Raw genomic sequence first — 16,653 nt, forward strand, 5'->3', positions numbered from 1 at the left:
GTTCAGATTTGTTATAGTACGAATGATCCCAGAACCTCCCCAATTTTTCAAAGAGCCCGAGGCCAGCAAAATATAATACAGTCAGCTCATTCTGTTTGAACCATAGCCCTGGAAAGGAAGGCTCAGACCAGAACAGTAGTCACCTAGGAGTTGTTTCAGATGATGGTCCCAGAGTCATGCTGCCTCCATAATTCCATGTTTTCATGGACCCTGGGACTCCCTGGGAAACCACTAGTCAGGTGCTGCTCGGTTGGTGCTTATTAAATCTGGCTTATTTTCGTCATTTAAAAAATGCTCGTGACATTCAAAAAGAAGAAAAAACACTTGACTTTTGTAAAACAAGGTAAAAATTTCAGAGCTCTTTTGATGTACATGATCTCATTTGATCCTCACCAGAACCCTATGTGTCTAATTGTTTCCCTTGAACAGACCGTGAGGCTGCCACGCTGGTGCATGTGTCCTTCCCTCTGTCTGCAATGCCCTTTCCTCCAAGGCTGCTGAGAAACTCTTACTGATCTTTTAAAACCCAGCTCGATCATGACTGCTCCGGGGACGGGGAGGACCCTGTCTGACCTCCACTGGGCCCCAAAGCGATCATCTCTCCCCTGGCTCTTATACATAGATGGCTTCTTGGCCATCGCCATACGGAACTGTGCTTGTTGGTTTCTGTCTGTCTTTAACATACATCCTCAGTACCAGAACTGGTTTATTATCTCTATTTGCTGACAGCACAGTGCCTGGAGCACACTAAAAATAGAATTGAATTATGAAGCAGAAACCTGGAAAGGTCATATTATCCCCATTTAACACTTGGGGAAAAAATGGTACAGAGAATTTAAGTGACTTTTGAAAATGACAATGCTGTAGAAGTGTGTGTAGGTGAGAGAAAGAAAGAGGGAAGAGAACCCAGGATTCTGATATCAGATTGGAAAAACTATCCTCTAAAAAGAAAAGACTTTAGTGAGATAATGTACAGAAACGCTTACTACAGCGTTGGCTATTAGTTTTAAAAATCTAATGGTTCATGAATTATCTGCTATCATTTCTTGACCTAAATTTCTAAACTTCTACATGGCTGTTTCTACCTAACTTTTGATCAATAGTGTTCACCAAATTTATATATTTTTAATTGTATCGGTTGTCCTTCCATATTACAGGATTAGTGAGGGTAGCCACATTTTGTCTTTTAGCCAATGAGGGGTAATAAACCATGAGAAGTGGATCCCTTTTTTGTTACTTTTTTCTTGCAACTATTCAAATGCCCCATAATAGACATCTCAGAAAAAAGCAAGATCACAGAAGCAAATACTGCCTGTTGCCTAATATGACCTTCTCCTGTAATACACGTTCAAGTGATTCTTATTAAGTTGTTACAATGTACAGAGCCGTGGGCTATTTCCCTGCCTGCAACATAGCCCCCGGGTCCTCTGAGCACTTTCTATGCTCTCAACACTGGGCCAGGCTCCTGGGGCCGCAAAATAACAGGACATGATCCCTGGCCTTGAGGAACTTAGAATATAATGTGGGAATTAAACCAAAAGATCTGGATCAAATAGAAAACCATATTCACCCGCCTATGGAGGGCTACGTGGTACCATCCTGGCTACACAGGCACAGCAGTTGAAAGTTCCGAGAACATCTGGAGATAAGTAGGGACCAGCGTTGGAGGACCTCAGGCTTAAGGTTGAAGGATACTTAATATTTGAGCAATTGAAACACAGAGACTGAGAATGTCAGAATCAGAAAGGTTTATAGATAGTACCTGGATTCTGCTAATATCCACTAATAAAAATCCAAATGGGATAGAAAGCACGCATTACACAGCCAGATTTGCAGTTGGGTAACTGACCTGAGTATCTTAGGCAAAACTATACTTTTCCCTCAACTTTAATTTTGTGGCTGAAGACAAAAATATTCCGGAAGCGTTGAGAATATATGAACACACCACATTCGTGTGCAAGAAGGCTTATTCGTCAGTGTTCCTGCACTTTGGCTTACTGCAGTCATAAGCAACACGGTATTCTTAGTTCCCTTGTTTGCAGGCCACTCCCTCATTTGAGGGTTTTTTTACACATTATTCACATTTGGAGTCATACGCCAGGCAAATGTGCTCCAGGTTTTCCAGGCTTGGAAAGTAAAGGTCATCTGCAAATATGATAATTAATGACTTTATATTTTAAAGTACTTGTATCACTCAGGAATGAATGTATCAATGGAACAGAAGTAAATTGAATACAATGGCTTTTCAATTGCCCTGTAAAAATATTGCAGCATCCCATAAAACCAATTCGTGACATCAAAAAGGCAGTAAGACCAAATTGGAGAACTGGTACAGGAATATCTCAAGTCAGAGGGATTTAGGAGTGGCAGTGTGTGCTTCCTCAGCAGGTTGGTCCTTCCGCAACCCTCATCCCGCCCCATCCAATTCCAGTCAGAGTTTCAGAGCTGCAAGAGTCACCTCCCTCACCTTCATCATAGTCATGGTCCCTCTCTCAATTCTAAAATTCCCTCCAATATTTACCTGCAGGCAAGTGGCACTTAGAAAAAGACATGTATCTCTACCCTTGAAAAGATGACACACTGTAAGTCTTTAGATAAATTTAGTGATCTCCTTGGAAGTGACAGATCATAATACACCACGTTGACAGGCACTGACTCTAAGGAATTAAATCAACTTACAATAGCTAGGAAACAATTACTAAACCAATTAAGAAAATAATGCTAATTGTGTATTTGTTTACTTGGAGTGATAGACACAGTAATGCCTGTGAGAATTGAAAATGCCAAACTCAGTAAGATATCTTTGAAAGAGATATTCCTTTATTTTACATATTTTTGTTAAGAAGATACTTAAAATCTTTGTGTTCAATTTTAGGAATATCCAACAATTGGACAACTCATTGATAAACTGGTGCAAAATAACGTATTATTGATCTTTGCTGTAACCCAAGAACAAGTTCATTTGTATGAGGTAAGCAAACATGATTTGGGAAATTCCTTCAGGGAGATTATTGGACATGAAACTTTAACTCTGAATTTAATACATGGGAGGCCAATAGGTAATCATTAACACGTACCAGATATACTGGACACTGGCAAAGTGGATTCAGTTACTGTTTGCAATTTAAATTATAAACACAGAGGTGCAGCAGAGAGTGGAGGACAGATATGGTGGGATAAGGAAGAAACAGTTATGGAAATGAAAAGTTGGAAGAGAGTCCCAATAAACACAGGACCACCTATCTAATGGAAAATCAATCTATCTTCCCTTGAGCTCTTTCATCTGATAAGGAGAGTTAACAGTGAGCAGAGAAAATTATGAGAATGGGAGGAGACTTGACTTAAATCTCTGACATTTGCAAATTCGATACATAGAAAATACACAAGTAGAGATACAACTCAAACTATTGAGAAGTGAAAAGTTGAAAGAAAAAAATTTGTTAAACCCTGGGCCAAAAGATAATTTCTCCCTTAAAGTAGTTGGATTTGCAGTTCAGGTTTTTGAATGGAAGCACCAATGGCAGAAAGGAAATTGTTTTGTTAGATGAAAAAAATGTTCATAAATCACTGCATACACAGTAAAACACATATTACAAGTGCAAAAGTTTTCTGTGGCTTCTTTCCAGCCTCAGAAAAACAATATGTCAAAATGCCATGCATTGGGGTACTAGCAAATGATCTATTATTCCTCATGGGCAGTTTCACAGAGGAGGAATCTCCAGCCTGAGTCCTAGAAAATGTTGAGAAAATATGTGTCCGTTAAATCGTCTGTACCTTCTATGCAGAAGCTTCAAATACTCCTAAATTCAAAGTCGGGTCTCCCATTCCTTTTGAAAGGACCTCTTAACTCGCTTGGTGAATTTACAGAGCTCAGGAAACACTGAGATTATTTCACAGAAGGCTTTGATTAAATGCCACTCACTGCTCAGGACGGTACAATCCATGAACTTGCATCAAGTTCTGTAGAAAGGATCCAGGAGGAGATCCTATCTTGCATTTTTAATGAGAGGAGGGTATTGTACTCCAGGTGAGACTGCCTTCTGCTGAAAACGAAGGAAGTCCCTTGCAATCTAGCTACATACTCGAGGGCTTTGTTCTACTCAGAGACCATGTGGGTTCACCTGATCTAGGCATTTTCTTAAGGCTTTTTAGTATGTGATACTCGTTTCCAGTGGTTTTAAGTAGTAGAGTTGCAGTAAAGATTTTTGAAAAGTACCCCAAATACAATAGTGAGTCTATTCTGCCTTTGATTCGTAAGGCTAGAGTGAGAGGACCCTGGGGGTCACCACACCTCCTCCAAAGCAAGGCTCCTGTTTAGGTAGGGGAGGAGAAGTTGCACAAAGTTTTCTTAAAAGAGGGATCTGGGAAACACGATTGATGACCACGAACAGAGACACCCATAACTCCCTTCGGTAGTAGTCTTTAAGACACAACTCATTCAAATGCCTCCTCAAAATTGCTATTAAAAAGACAGAGCAAGGTGAAAAATAGCTCTGTGGCAAAACAGAATCTGTCAGGTTTAAACAGGTTGCATCCACGGTTCCCTGTTGCAAAGGAAATGATCATTTCCAAGGAAAACACCAGATTAGAGCCGGCCTCTAACGTAACAGCAGGACATTTATTTTGCCTGCCTACTAATCTCATTAGGAGGTGAATTTATGTTCCGTTGTGACCTGTGGTTTTTACCATCTAGGCTCCACTAAATTCAAAGGGACATTTGCAGGGAGCCATGCAGTGGACCAGGCCAGCAGCCCGCTCTGTGACTCTGATCCTTTCATTATTTTATTTTCATTCTGATGGACTCATCATTTCCTCTGCATTAGTGGGAGTAGACGGCAGCCTGGTCTAAAGATAATGACAGCAGCATTGCACTTCCCTGAAGGTTTTGCACAGCATGAAAATGCTGGTTTCTTGTTTTATTGATAATGGAAACTGAAAATAGACCAGTAATGGCTTGGGTTGCCTTTCCATTTAAATCTCTTAGAAGGAGCCCTATGTGTGCAGGAGCCCTATGTGACCTGATGTTTGGATAGCTGTGAGAGAGGCAGCATAACGACCAAAGAATCACTGAAAAATAAAACCAGTGATAGGATAAATAAAGCAACTAAGTGGTTGGATCTAATGGAAATTCCAGGAGGCAAACTGTTTGCCCCAGTTCTGTGTTAAGCACAGTTATGTACACACACCCGGGACAGGAGCTAGGTCAGGTTCAATGGTGCCCATCTTGCAGCAAATAAAGAGTTATGTTGCCCGTTCATGGAACGCAAGAAAAAATGACTATTTTTTAAAATAATTTTGGTAAGATGCCTTGGACTGCCCAGGTGTGTATGTTGCCGTACTTTGTGGTAACAGAGATGAACAAACAATGGAAAGGCTACAGTGAGCAGTTTTGCCTCCTGTTCATTATGACTGCAGTGTGTGCCCCAGACTCCAGCAAACAGATGATTTTGAACAAACTTATTATCATGGATAGTTTTCTGTTTGTCCAATTACAGGGTTCAAAAAATAATGATAGATAATAGACTGAGTAGTAGGTAGTATATTACATTCAACTGCTAAATACCATTTTGAATCAGGATTCAATTACCCAAGCTTTAAAAAAAATTTTTTTTATCTCCTCTGCTGTTTTCAAATATTTACTGTTAATTTACATCAATTTAGTATCAGGCTACTAAGCCCCAACTGTCTAATTTGACTAGTCTTTCCTTGCTAATGAGAGACTGAGAAAAGCAATTAAATTAGCATTCTTTACTACATTGTCAAATCCTGTTATTAATCACCTGGGATTATTTGCAAGACTTTAAAATATCCCATTATCTTTCAAAATGTCTACCTCTGGCTGGAAAAGATGAGTTTTATGACATTAATTGTTATTGTATATATATATATAATAATAATTGTATGACCTGGTGTTTATGATGTAATGTTGAAACACCACTTAGAAAGTAAACAAGATGTATTGGTAAAAGACACTTCACTAACATCTGTGGCCACTAATTGATGTCCCTGTGGTTATTAGGACAGAATGATGGGTCTAAAGCATGGGGACAGGGGCCCAAGCAGGTTGTTCTACCAACAAAAAGGCCCTCCCCTCTGGAGGTAAAAAATCTTCTATTATTAACTCTGTAAAGAGCATGGTGGGTCTCGCTCATCTTTCTGTTTAGGCCAATTCTCAATACAAAGTAGATTCTCAGTAAATATTTGTTGAATGAATTAAAAAACAAAAAACTGCAATGCAAGCACTTCATTTTTTCTCAAATGGGCTCAAAGTTTCTAAATAGAGATTTGGAGTTTTGTGTGACAAATGCCTGTCAAGGTCAAGGGAGCCCATGTCCAAGAGCAGGTGGGGGAGCCTGACCTACCATTATGGTCTCCTGCAGCCTTGGCTGTTTCTTCTGCACTTGAATCCAGTTGGCACTAGAGAGGAAAGGAACACTCTGCCATCAGCCTTGGGATCACCCTGTTGGATAAGCTCCAGAGCCTTCTTCCTAGTCTGTAAAAGGAAAACCCGAGTGATTAACCACTTGATGGTCATTAATCCAAAAACAAAGGCTGCTGCAATATGCTATGAGCCTGATGTTTCAGAAGTGTGGCTTCTGAAATTGTCTACCATATACAAGTTTCAATTTTTCAGGAATCAAAAACCCAGTTTTTATTTCACCCTTTCTTTCCTTTTTCTCCTCATCTTTTGAGCTTTTCACCATAGCAAGGGAACTGAAAGGAGGCAGAGAAATTAGGGAGGGAGATAAAACAATAATTGGACCCTTTTGCTATTTGTAGCCTGTTCTATTATTGTTTTGCTTTATAATGTTTACTGTTGGAAAAGACCAAAACAATTTTTTCCAGTGAGAATCCCTTTATCTCTCGGATCGGTTTTTACTGAATAAAAGGACAGGAGTGGATGACCTCCAGCTTTGGTAGTCAATGATTCTGGACCTGGAGGGGGCGCAAATCACCATAAATTCCAATGATTTACACACGGATAAAGTATAGTTAGCTGTAATATAGCTAATTTTAGGTCACGGTCTAAAAAGTTGTTCTTTATCTATGAACTCCACCCTGTAATTATGGGAATTCCAAATTTATGCTTTTAATGAAAATAAAATCGTGTAGGAATTAAAAAGAGAACTTCTGGATTACGAGAAACGTCCATGGAGTTAATAAATTGCTCTCAATTCAAGTGTAATGGAAAAGGATTTTGATTTCTCTTTATTCGCTGGTATCTGAGAATAAAGACCAAGGAGAGCCAGCTGCCTGCACTTTCCTCATTAATAAAAACACCTCTCAGAGAGGGAGATTTTGGAAAAAACAAACTCGTGTCCTCAGATTATCAGGGCAAAGTGGTTGGAAGTATTTTCCAGACTAATTAATAAACCATAAACACGAAAAATCATCAGTAGTTACCCCCTAGGTTACACAGAGTACTTTTCTTCTAAAGAACACAAGGACTCATCATCCAGAAAATAAACACACAGAAAAAAAGATACAAATTTATAGTCAGGGTCTTAATGAGATGCCTTCTTAGGCCAACCCATGTAGAAATATAAAATGAGATTTCATCAATACTAGGCCTAAATATTTCAAGATTTACATAATACCCAGAATGTCTAACATCATTAGAACCAGGGTGCTATTGACCATAGTCTTCATTCATTCATTCATTTATCAAACATCCATGAGCCAGCCCAGGGTTGGTGACTAGAGAGAAGAAGACACAGTGTCTGCCTCAAGAGCATTAGCAGACTTGTCAGCCAATGATTTACCTAAAGGTTAGAGGTTATTTTAGAGGTTATATTCTAGAGACCCCAAGGCAGAGTTTTCCTGAGGGGCCAGAGTTTTCACATCTGTCAATGTTTTTACTCTTTTCTATTCACCATTTTTATTAGAAGGGGCAGCAAATTAATCGGCAATCTTAAAACTACCTTCGATGCTGAGGGTATCCCAGTGCTGGCCCTTCACTTTATAGAGGTGGAAAGTGAGGGCCAGAGAGAATCAGCAACTATGACCATGAGAATAATAGGGAAGGTTTGCTGAGGGCTTATTAGGTGGCAGCTGGGGTTAACTATTTTAACTCACTTTATCTTTTAATCTCCTTTTTAGCACCCCCAAAAATCCAAAAGCAAGTTGCATGTGAGAGCCAGGATTTGAGCCCAGACAGTTTGAGTCAACAGCCCCAACAGTGAGTTAAGTCACAACTGAACTTGAGTTTCTGCAGTGAAAGAGCAGGCCCATTCCTAACCGTTAGGCCAACAGAGAAGCAGCCTTTTCACAAAGTAACCGGCTTTTGAAAGTCATTGAACAGTAAGAGCACAGAGCCCACGGGAGCAGCAGAGCATTCGCTGCAAACGGCAGCGTCCTTCAAGGCCAGTAAACACTGGATTTTACTTACTCTTGCTGTTAACTTAGACAAATAGAGCCATCTGAATATGTGTGGACTTGAAAAGAGACACATCTGGATTCTGCCTTGTGTGACATTTAAGTCCTGAGCGGTAAGAACGGGTCCCACAGTTAGGGAGCTTATGCCATTGGCCAACCGACCAAAAATAGCTAGTCTCTAAGGTGACCGTTATCGAGGTTTCGGCCAAAGGGGGAATAGGGGACACATGGTCTGACACAGGCTATAGGCCTCTTATGATGATACCATTCAAGCACATGGAAAAATAGAGTAACACAATGAACACCCACGTACCTCCTGCCCAGCTTTCTCCAATCTTAACACTTTGCCACTATATTTGCTTCCGATATTTTACAGAAATAAAACATTTCAGATCCAGTTGCCTGCTGTGTAACTGCCCACCTCCCTCTTCCCTTCCATAGAAGTAACCAGTATCCTGAACTTAGTGTTTATCATTCCCATCTTTATTATGTGAAGCATTAAAACATATGTCTACCCATAACTAATTACGTAGTTTGGGCTCACAAGTTTAATTTCATGCTGTATGTGTTATTTCCATAGTTTGCTTTTGGACTCAATGTTATGTTTGGGGTTTTTTTTTTAAATGATGGTAAAATATACCCAACATAAAATTTACCATTTTATAGGTTAAGCATATAGTTCTGTGGCATTAAGTACATTCACATTGTGGTGCTCAAAGTTACGTTTTTGAGGCTTATCTGTGGAAACACTTAGAGCTCTTGTTTACTCTGTTCCACTGCTATACATATTTCATTACGTGTATTTACTGTAGCATGTTCATTTGTACCTGAGGGCTTCAGATCATTTCCGATCCTGCAGCATTACAATTGTTGCAGCCACGCACATCCTTGCAGGCATGTTCTCTGTTGAGGATCCATGTCTGGAAGTGAAGCCCCTGGGTCACAGGGGAGTGGCATCCTCAACCCCCCTGGGTGTATCCAAGTTGCTTTCCAAAGTGGTTGTATCACTTAGTTACTCTCCTACCAAAAACATGGGACTGTTGAAAAAAAAACCCAAAAAACAAAAAACAAAAACCACACATTAAATTACTCTTTTTCTGATGATAAAATTAATACATTATTTAAAAAAAAAGAGGGAGATACAGAAAAGCACAATGAAGAAAATAAAGATCACTCATAAACTCACTGCTTAGGCACAGCTAACCATTCTTGACATTTTAGAATGTCTTCTCTTTTGTTTTTACGTGCATTTACATGTTTTAACATAATTGGTATCAGATTGTACATATTAAGTATGTTCAAATTTTTGGAATGTGTTTATATATTTACAGTCTTAAAAAGGCATAAAAATTAAGTTGCACTTAGTTATATGTCGAACAACCACTTTCATTAATAAGAATAGCATTAGATGAAATCAGGGTCATTCTGCAGAATTCTGAATCTGTGGTTGCCAGACTTAGAGGGTGTGTGTTTTAAAATAAAAGCAAACTTGCTGCCCACCCCTAGCAGCCCCAGAACATCTAGAATTACTACACCTTTACCTACCAGGTCACGTTTTTACATATTCCAATGATACTTGGTTACTTTTTTATACATTCATGCAACATGTTTAATAGGACCAACAAATTATTTCTAGTAACCCCTTTTCTTATCCCTGCAAGTGCCCTACTGGTGAGGACTCTGACATCTGTGAACAAACTCAGCTCCTTCAAAGGCTCTTCTCCATGCTGCAAAGTGCTCAAAGCTGTGTACCTACACTTCCCTTCCTAGGAGGGTCCACAGTGTGAGGGGACTCAGTTACCTATCTATCCCCAGAAGCCTTTCCTATGGCTGCAGGTGGCCACTCTCTATCTGTGAGGCTGGACCAAATTACAGCTATGATTAAAGGAAGCTCACCCCTTCCTGGACCAGCATGCAGAGTTTAACTGTACCCATGCATTCTCCACACGGCACAGCCTTTCACACAATTACAGAGGACATCAAGGCACAAGGGACAAGTTAAACTGACAGCTCCCAAACATAAGAGAAATTTGAGAGTATTATATGTTTTAACTTTATGGCTCATTATCTGAAAGAGCTCAAACTAGGCTACAGCGGGGCCACTGTTAGTTACAACATTGTTCAGTATCTTGTTGCCCTTACGGTCTTGAATCTTCAAAAAGTAATCAGAAAATTTTTGAAACAGAAAATTGTGTTGAGCTTGAACAATTTGGGCACATTTTATTCACTAATTCAGGAGTTGGCATACTTCTTCTATAGGGTTGCCAGATTTAGCACATAAAAATACAGGATGTCCAATTAAATTTGAATTTCTAAACAGCAAATAATTTTTTATGTTTTAGTATGTTCATGCAATATTTGGGCCACATACTAAAAGCTTTGAAAGAATTACTAAGAAAAATGGAACAGAGAGTACAGCAATGGGGAATAATGGAAGAGGAGAGTGTAAGACCTTACTTCCATAGGATCTTCAGGGAAGACCCTTTTTAAGAAGTGATGAATAAAGCAGCAACCTGAAGGTTAAGAGCAGTCAAGAGGAGAAGGAGTGTGCAAAGGCCCTGAGGTAGCAAAGTACTCAGTGCTCAGTGTGTTTGACAAACTGAAAAGAGGTTTGTCAGCCTGATGTGAGCTGGGGTAGAAGGGGATGGAGTGGGAAAGGTAGGCTAAAACAAGACCCCCCCGGTCTTAGTGCTATTCCATGGATAGAAGGCATTCAAAACCACCACTTTTGTTGTTGAGTAGAAAATAGATGTCACAGGTGTATGACAAACTGAGGACCCCATATGGGTTACAGGTGTATAGTTTTAAAAACATAACACCTTTATTTTCCAAATTGCCAGAGCTATTCCTGGAAGCATCCTCTTGACAACAAGAATGGTGTGGACCAGACATTCTTAAACTTTGGCGCTCATTAGAATCATCTAAGAAGCTTTCTAAAAAATCCAAGGCCCAGGTCACACCCTGATCCAATTAAATCAGTATCTCGGAGGCTGAGACCCAGGCATCAGTATTTTTAAAAATCTCCCTTGGTGTCTCCAAGCACCCAGGGAGGCTGTTAAAATATAGACTCTGATTTAGGAGGTCTGGGCTGAGGCCTGAGATTTTGCAATTTTTTTCTTTTCTTTTTTTTTTTATTGAGGTATAATTGACATATAACATTATGTTCGTTTTGTCTGTACAACATAACAATTCAATATTTGTATACACAGCCCAAAGAGATCACCACAATAAGTCTAGTTACCGCCTGGCATCACACTGTTACAACATTTTTTTCTTGTGATGGGAACTTTTAAGATTTACTATCTTAGCAACTTTCAAATATGCAATACAGTATTATTAACTATAGTTACCATGCTGTACATTACGTCCCATGACTTATTTTATAACTGAAAGTTTATACCTTTGGATTCCTTCACTCATGTCACTCCCACTTCCTGCCCCCACTCTCACCTCCCCAACCCTGGCAACCACCAATCTGTTCCCTGAATCTATGAACTTGGCTTTTTTGTTTGTTTATTTTGTTCTGATTTGATTAGTTTTGTTTGTTTTTAGATTCCATGTGTAAGTGAAATCATATGGTATTTGTCTTTCTCTGTCTGACTTGTTTAACTTAGCATAATGCCCTCAAGGTCCATTCTTGTAGCAAATGGCAAGATTCCTTTCATTTTCATCACTGAGTAATATTCCATTGTATATGTATACAATGTCTTCTTTATCCATTCAGCCATTGATGGGCCCTTAGGTTGCTTCCATATCTTGGCTATTTGTAATAATGCAGCAATGAAAATGGAGTGCATGTATCTTTTCAAATTAGTGTTTTCATTTTCTTTGGATAAATACCCAGAAGTGGAATTGCTGGATCATATGATAGAAATAAACCTACTCATGTGTGGTCAATCAATCTATAATGAAGGAGGCAAGAATATACAATGGGAAAAGGACCATCTCTTCAATAAACGGTGCTGGGAAAACTGGACATCCACGTGTGAAAGGATGAAACTAGACCACTATCTTCCACAATACACAAAAATTAACTCAAAATGGATTAAAGACTTAAATGTAAAACCTAAGACTATAAAACTCCTAGAAGAAAACATAGGTGGTAAGCTCCTCTTGACATCAGTCTTGGCAGTAATTGTTTGGATCTGACTCCAAAGGCAAAGGCAAAGTCAACAAAAGTTAAACTGAATAAGTGGGACTACATCAAACTCTGCACAGCAAGGGAAACCATCAACAAAATGAAAAGGCAACCAAAGAATAGGAGAAAATATTTGCAACCCGATAAAGGGTTAATAACCAAAATATACAAAAAACTCATACAATTCAATAGTTTTAAAAACATCTGATTTTAAAATGGACAGGGGGCTTCCCTGGTGGCGCAGTGGTTGAGAATCTACCTACCAATGGAGGGGACACGGGTTCGTGCCCTGGTCCGGGAAGATCCCACATGCCGCGGAGCGGCTGGGCCCGTGAGCCATGGCCGCTGAGCCTGCGCGTCCGGAGCCTGTGCTCCGCATCGGGAGAGGCCACCACAGTTGAGAGGCCCGGGTACCGCAAAAAAAAAAAAAAAAAAAAAAAAAAAAAAAAAAAAAAAAGGCAGGGTAATCTTATTAAGAGAAGATCTGAAGTATCTTCAGGAACAAATACTCAGTGTAGACCCTTTGTTCTCTCAGCCTCCATTCTCCAATGCCTCTCTGTGCAATTGTTTGTCTCAGAACAGTCACGCACGGTGGGCCATTTGTCTTCCCTTATCGCACTGTGACTGCTGCCGAGCACTCGTTCAGCTGTGCGCTGCAGCTTCTCGGCTGACAAGATAATTACATTCCAGGGCAGACTGGGAGAAAGACAGGGAGTGCTCAAAAGTTCCGAAGCCGACTACCTAGTCATCGCTGGTACAGACTTCAAGATCAAGCACCTGATCTAATTAGCACACCCCCATCGCTGCCGGTCTGACTGTGGAATGCTGACAATTAAAAGCCTGAAGGCAAAGCCGATATCAGGCAACCCAGAGACAGACATTCACGCTACCTAGTGCCAGAAACAATTACATATTCTTTTTGGAATCTTGGGAGTCCTAGTAACACAGTCAAGCCTGGGGGTAAACTTTTGCATAATACCGGGAGCCCTGCGTTTACCGATAATGAACAGGAGAATAAAACCTCACAAAAATGAAAGACCTCACGGGAAGAAAGCCTACTGATTACCTTCAGAAGGACTTATTTCAGCCAACCCAGCCGGCCCCCAGCTCTGGAAGAAGCACACTTCCTGACAAAAGCGGGCTTTCACCTGCAAAGAGCTGTTTTACTTTGACCAGATAAAAAGTACAGTACAGTCCCCCAGGAAAAAAAAAATGTTTTTGCCTCTATGGTTTCACGACTTCTTACGTTTCTTTCAAGATGTAGCCTTTCAATGTGAAAGTGATTACGGACACAAAGCTTTTTCTTCCTTTCTTTTTGCTTTGAGTAGGAAAGTGTTCTATAATCTCTAAACCCCTATATATATAAATACCAGGCATTATTACCTTAACTTTCCAATGAGACACCCCCCCCCACCCCGCCATGGCTGTTGGCATTTGCACAGTGAGCACGAAGAGCCCAGTGAGCGCTTGCTTTAAAGTCAAGACCTGTTTCTACCACTTATTAGCCCTGCGACCAGGCAAGGTACTCACTTTTCCAGGTAAAACGAAGGCTTAAAATCTTTAAAGGTTAGGGACTTCCCTGGTGGCACAGTGGTTAAGAATCCGCCTGCCAATGCAGGGGACACCGGTTCGAGCCCTGGTCCGGGAAGATCCCACATGCCGCAGAGCAACTAAGCCCGTGCATCACAACTACTGAGCCTGCGCTCTACAGCTACTGAAGCCCGTGCACCTAGAGCCTGTGCTCCGTAACAAGAGAAGTCACCACAATGAAAAGTCTGCACACAGCAACGAAGAGTAGCCCCCGCTCATCACAACTAGAGAAAAGCCTGCGTGCAGCAACGAAGACCCAATGCAGCCAAAAATAAGTAGAATAAATAAATCAAAAACTATATATCGGGCTTCCCTGGTGGTGCAGTGGTTGAGAGTCCGCCTGCCGATGCAGGGGACGCGGGTTCGTGCCCCGGTCCGGGAAGATCCCACATGCCCGCGGAGCGACTGGGCCCGTGAGCCATGGCCGCTGAGCCTGCGCGTCCGGAGCCTGTGCTTCGCAGCGGGAGAGGCCACAACAGTGAGAGGCCCGCGTACCGCAAAAAAAAAAAAAAAAAAAAAAATTTAGCAAAAAAATATTTAGTAAGTATAGTTAAAGAACAAGAACAGTGACGTTGGTTAATCATATAATGTTGAAAATAAACGGCACTAAGCATAAAATCCCTCCACATCAGTGAGGCTCCATAGAAAGAGTTAAGCAAGCACAAAGCCTAAAGAGAAGAAGCAGGTTGCTCTAAATATTTGGTTTTACAAATTCTTTATTAAAATGCTACTAGCAGATATGCGGCCACTTGACTTCCGACTTCCCCCCCTCTGACGAGGCACATGAGAAGTGTGGTCTGTGTAAAATGGTGGCTGACAGGTCTGAGGTGGCGAGGAACCCATGATGCTATAGCAGAAATGTCACCAGAGGAGGACATGAGGGCACGTTCGAGTCACCATCCAAGGCAAAAACCCAATCACAATGCCCAGCAAGGATACAGCCAATAATAAACTGTATCCCAGAACAGAGCCAGACTCTGAACCTGGAGGTGAGAGTGAACCCAACAGGAAGTGCAGTCAAAGCAGGAATGAAGGCCCCATCGGCAGCTGTCTCTTCCATGGGGAGAACAGCAGTATAGCACCAAGAGCAGCCTAGAGGCTGCCAAGGTCCTCAACCTGAGTCTCTTTAAAGAGAAAACCAACCAACAGCCGGTCTACGGCTACCTGGGGCTGCAGGTATGTGGGGCTGCGGCTCCCCTGCCCTCAGCCCAGCAGGGGTGCACCCCTGATTTCTGGCAGCCGGACGCCCAGAGGCCCTGAACTTAGAGACGCTCTCTGAGAGGAACCTGAAGTGTGCAGGTGTGAATCCAGGTACTATCTTCTGAAGCCTTCGACGCCTGCCCGCTAAATCGCGGCCTGTCCACTTCTGATCCTCTAGCCTTGACAAACAGGAGATTTCTAGGGAGCAAATGCAGACTGTTGGACAAATACAAAATCTTTTTTGAGGTTGGGGCAATGTGAACGAAAAACTAGGCCTTGATGAAAGAAGTTAAGGAAACGAAGGTGAACAGAAAAAGCCAACCTTGCAAACACGAGTGAGAAAAGCAACCTCAGAAACTCCTGGGTGGCATGGTGGGGAGGAAAGGGAGAAAATCCATAATTAAGATAATCCATGGACAGAGAACAGGGAACGTAAGCCCAAGAAATTCAAGTCCAAGCATAGGAGTTTGCATTTCTACTCAGCTCGTGCCACGTCGCGTCTTCAGAGTTCATCATTTCTAATACCCAAGAGTTCTCTTTTCCGGTCACACTGCTATAATTGATCACACCCAGGCATGCAAAATCATCCTTTTTCTAACATTAAACATGTTTAATCAGGACAATTTATAATAACACTTTAGGGCTTTAGTGACAGAAATGAATTTGACACATGATATTTACAGTAATCATAATACTACAAGATTTAAAGTGTAATGTTTTTACAGTGTTAGATCAAGAAGCCAAATTGTCCATGTTCTTAGTTAGTTATTTGCAGTGCTTTTGGGGGGAATCAGCATCCAGAAATTAATTAATAGTCTTCCTCTCCACAATGGTCAGTGTCATCCTGGGTACTTCTCCTACATGCCAACTCCTTTGTACCCTCACTCTGGTGACGATCAACAAATGTGATTAATGTTTCCACTCGTCCTAGTAGCCAAATGTCACACCACATGCAGGATCGTAATTATGCTTTAGGAATTAGATGGATTTGGCTTTGTTAACCAAGAATGAACCCAGAATCTGGAGGCCCCTTGAACCATTGCGTCTGGAAAATACCCATTATGTCTTGGCCTGGGGGATATCAGGACATTTTTCAAGGATAGCAGTTTCATGCAAAGCTAAGGACCTTGAAATTCCTTTTCAAAAGGCTCTAAACCTTTCTTTGTCAAACTCTAAAGTTTCCCTCTGCCTTCTCTTCTGGAACCAGTCAAATTTACACACATTCCAGCTCCACTTGAGTGAAATTCAAGTTCCCATTTAGGTATTTGCTGTTAACCACAGCTCTCACGCTTCATGGCCCTTTTGACATGTGTTTATTTGAAAAGTGAGTCGATGAACCAGTGCCTTCC

General features: G+C 41.1%; 1 protein-coding gene across 2 annotated transcripts in view; it reads left to right on the forward strand.

Moving 5' to 3' along the window:
- ITGB6 (integrin subunit beta 6) overlaps positions 1–16,653 on the forward strand; it is a 67,861-nt gene that overhangs the window by 15,139 nt on the left and 36,069 nt on the right. For both annotated transcript variants that reach the window (XM_060016700.1, XM_060016701.1), the window contains exon 7: positions 2,876–2,971. In XM_060016700.1, the coding sequence (XP_059872683.1) occupies positions 2,876–2,971 (96 nt within the window). The remainder of the gene's footprint in view (positions 1–2,875; positions 2,972–16,653) is intronic.

Source organism: Delphinus delphis, chromosome 7 (genome assembly GCF_949987515.2).
Source record: "Delphinus delphis chromosome 7, mDelDel1.2, whole genome shotgun sequence".
In the NCBI taxonomy this organism is placed as follows: domain Eukaryota; kingdom Metazoa; phylum Chordata; class Mammalia; order Artiodactyla; family Delphinidae; genus Delphinus; species Delphinus delphis.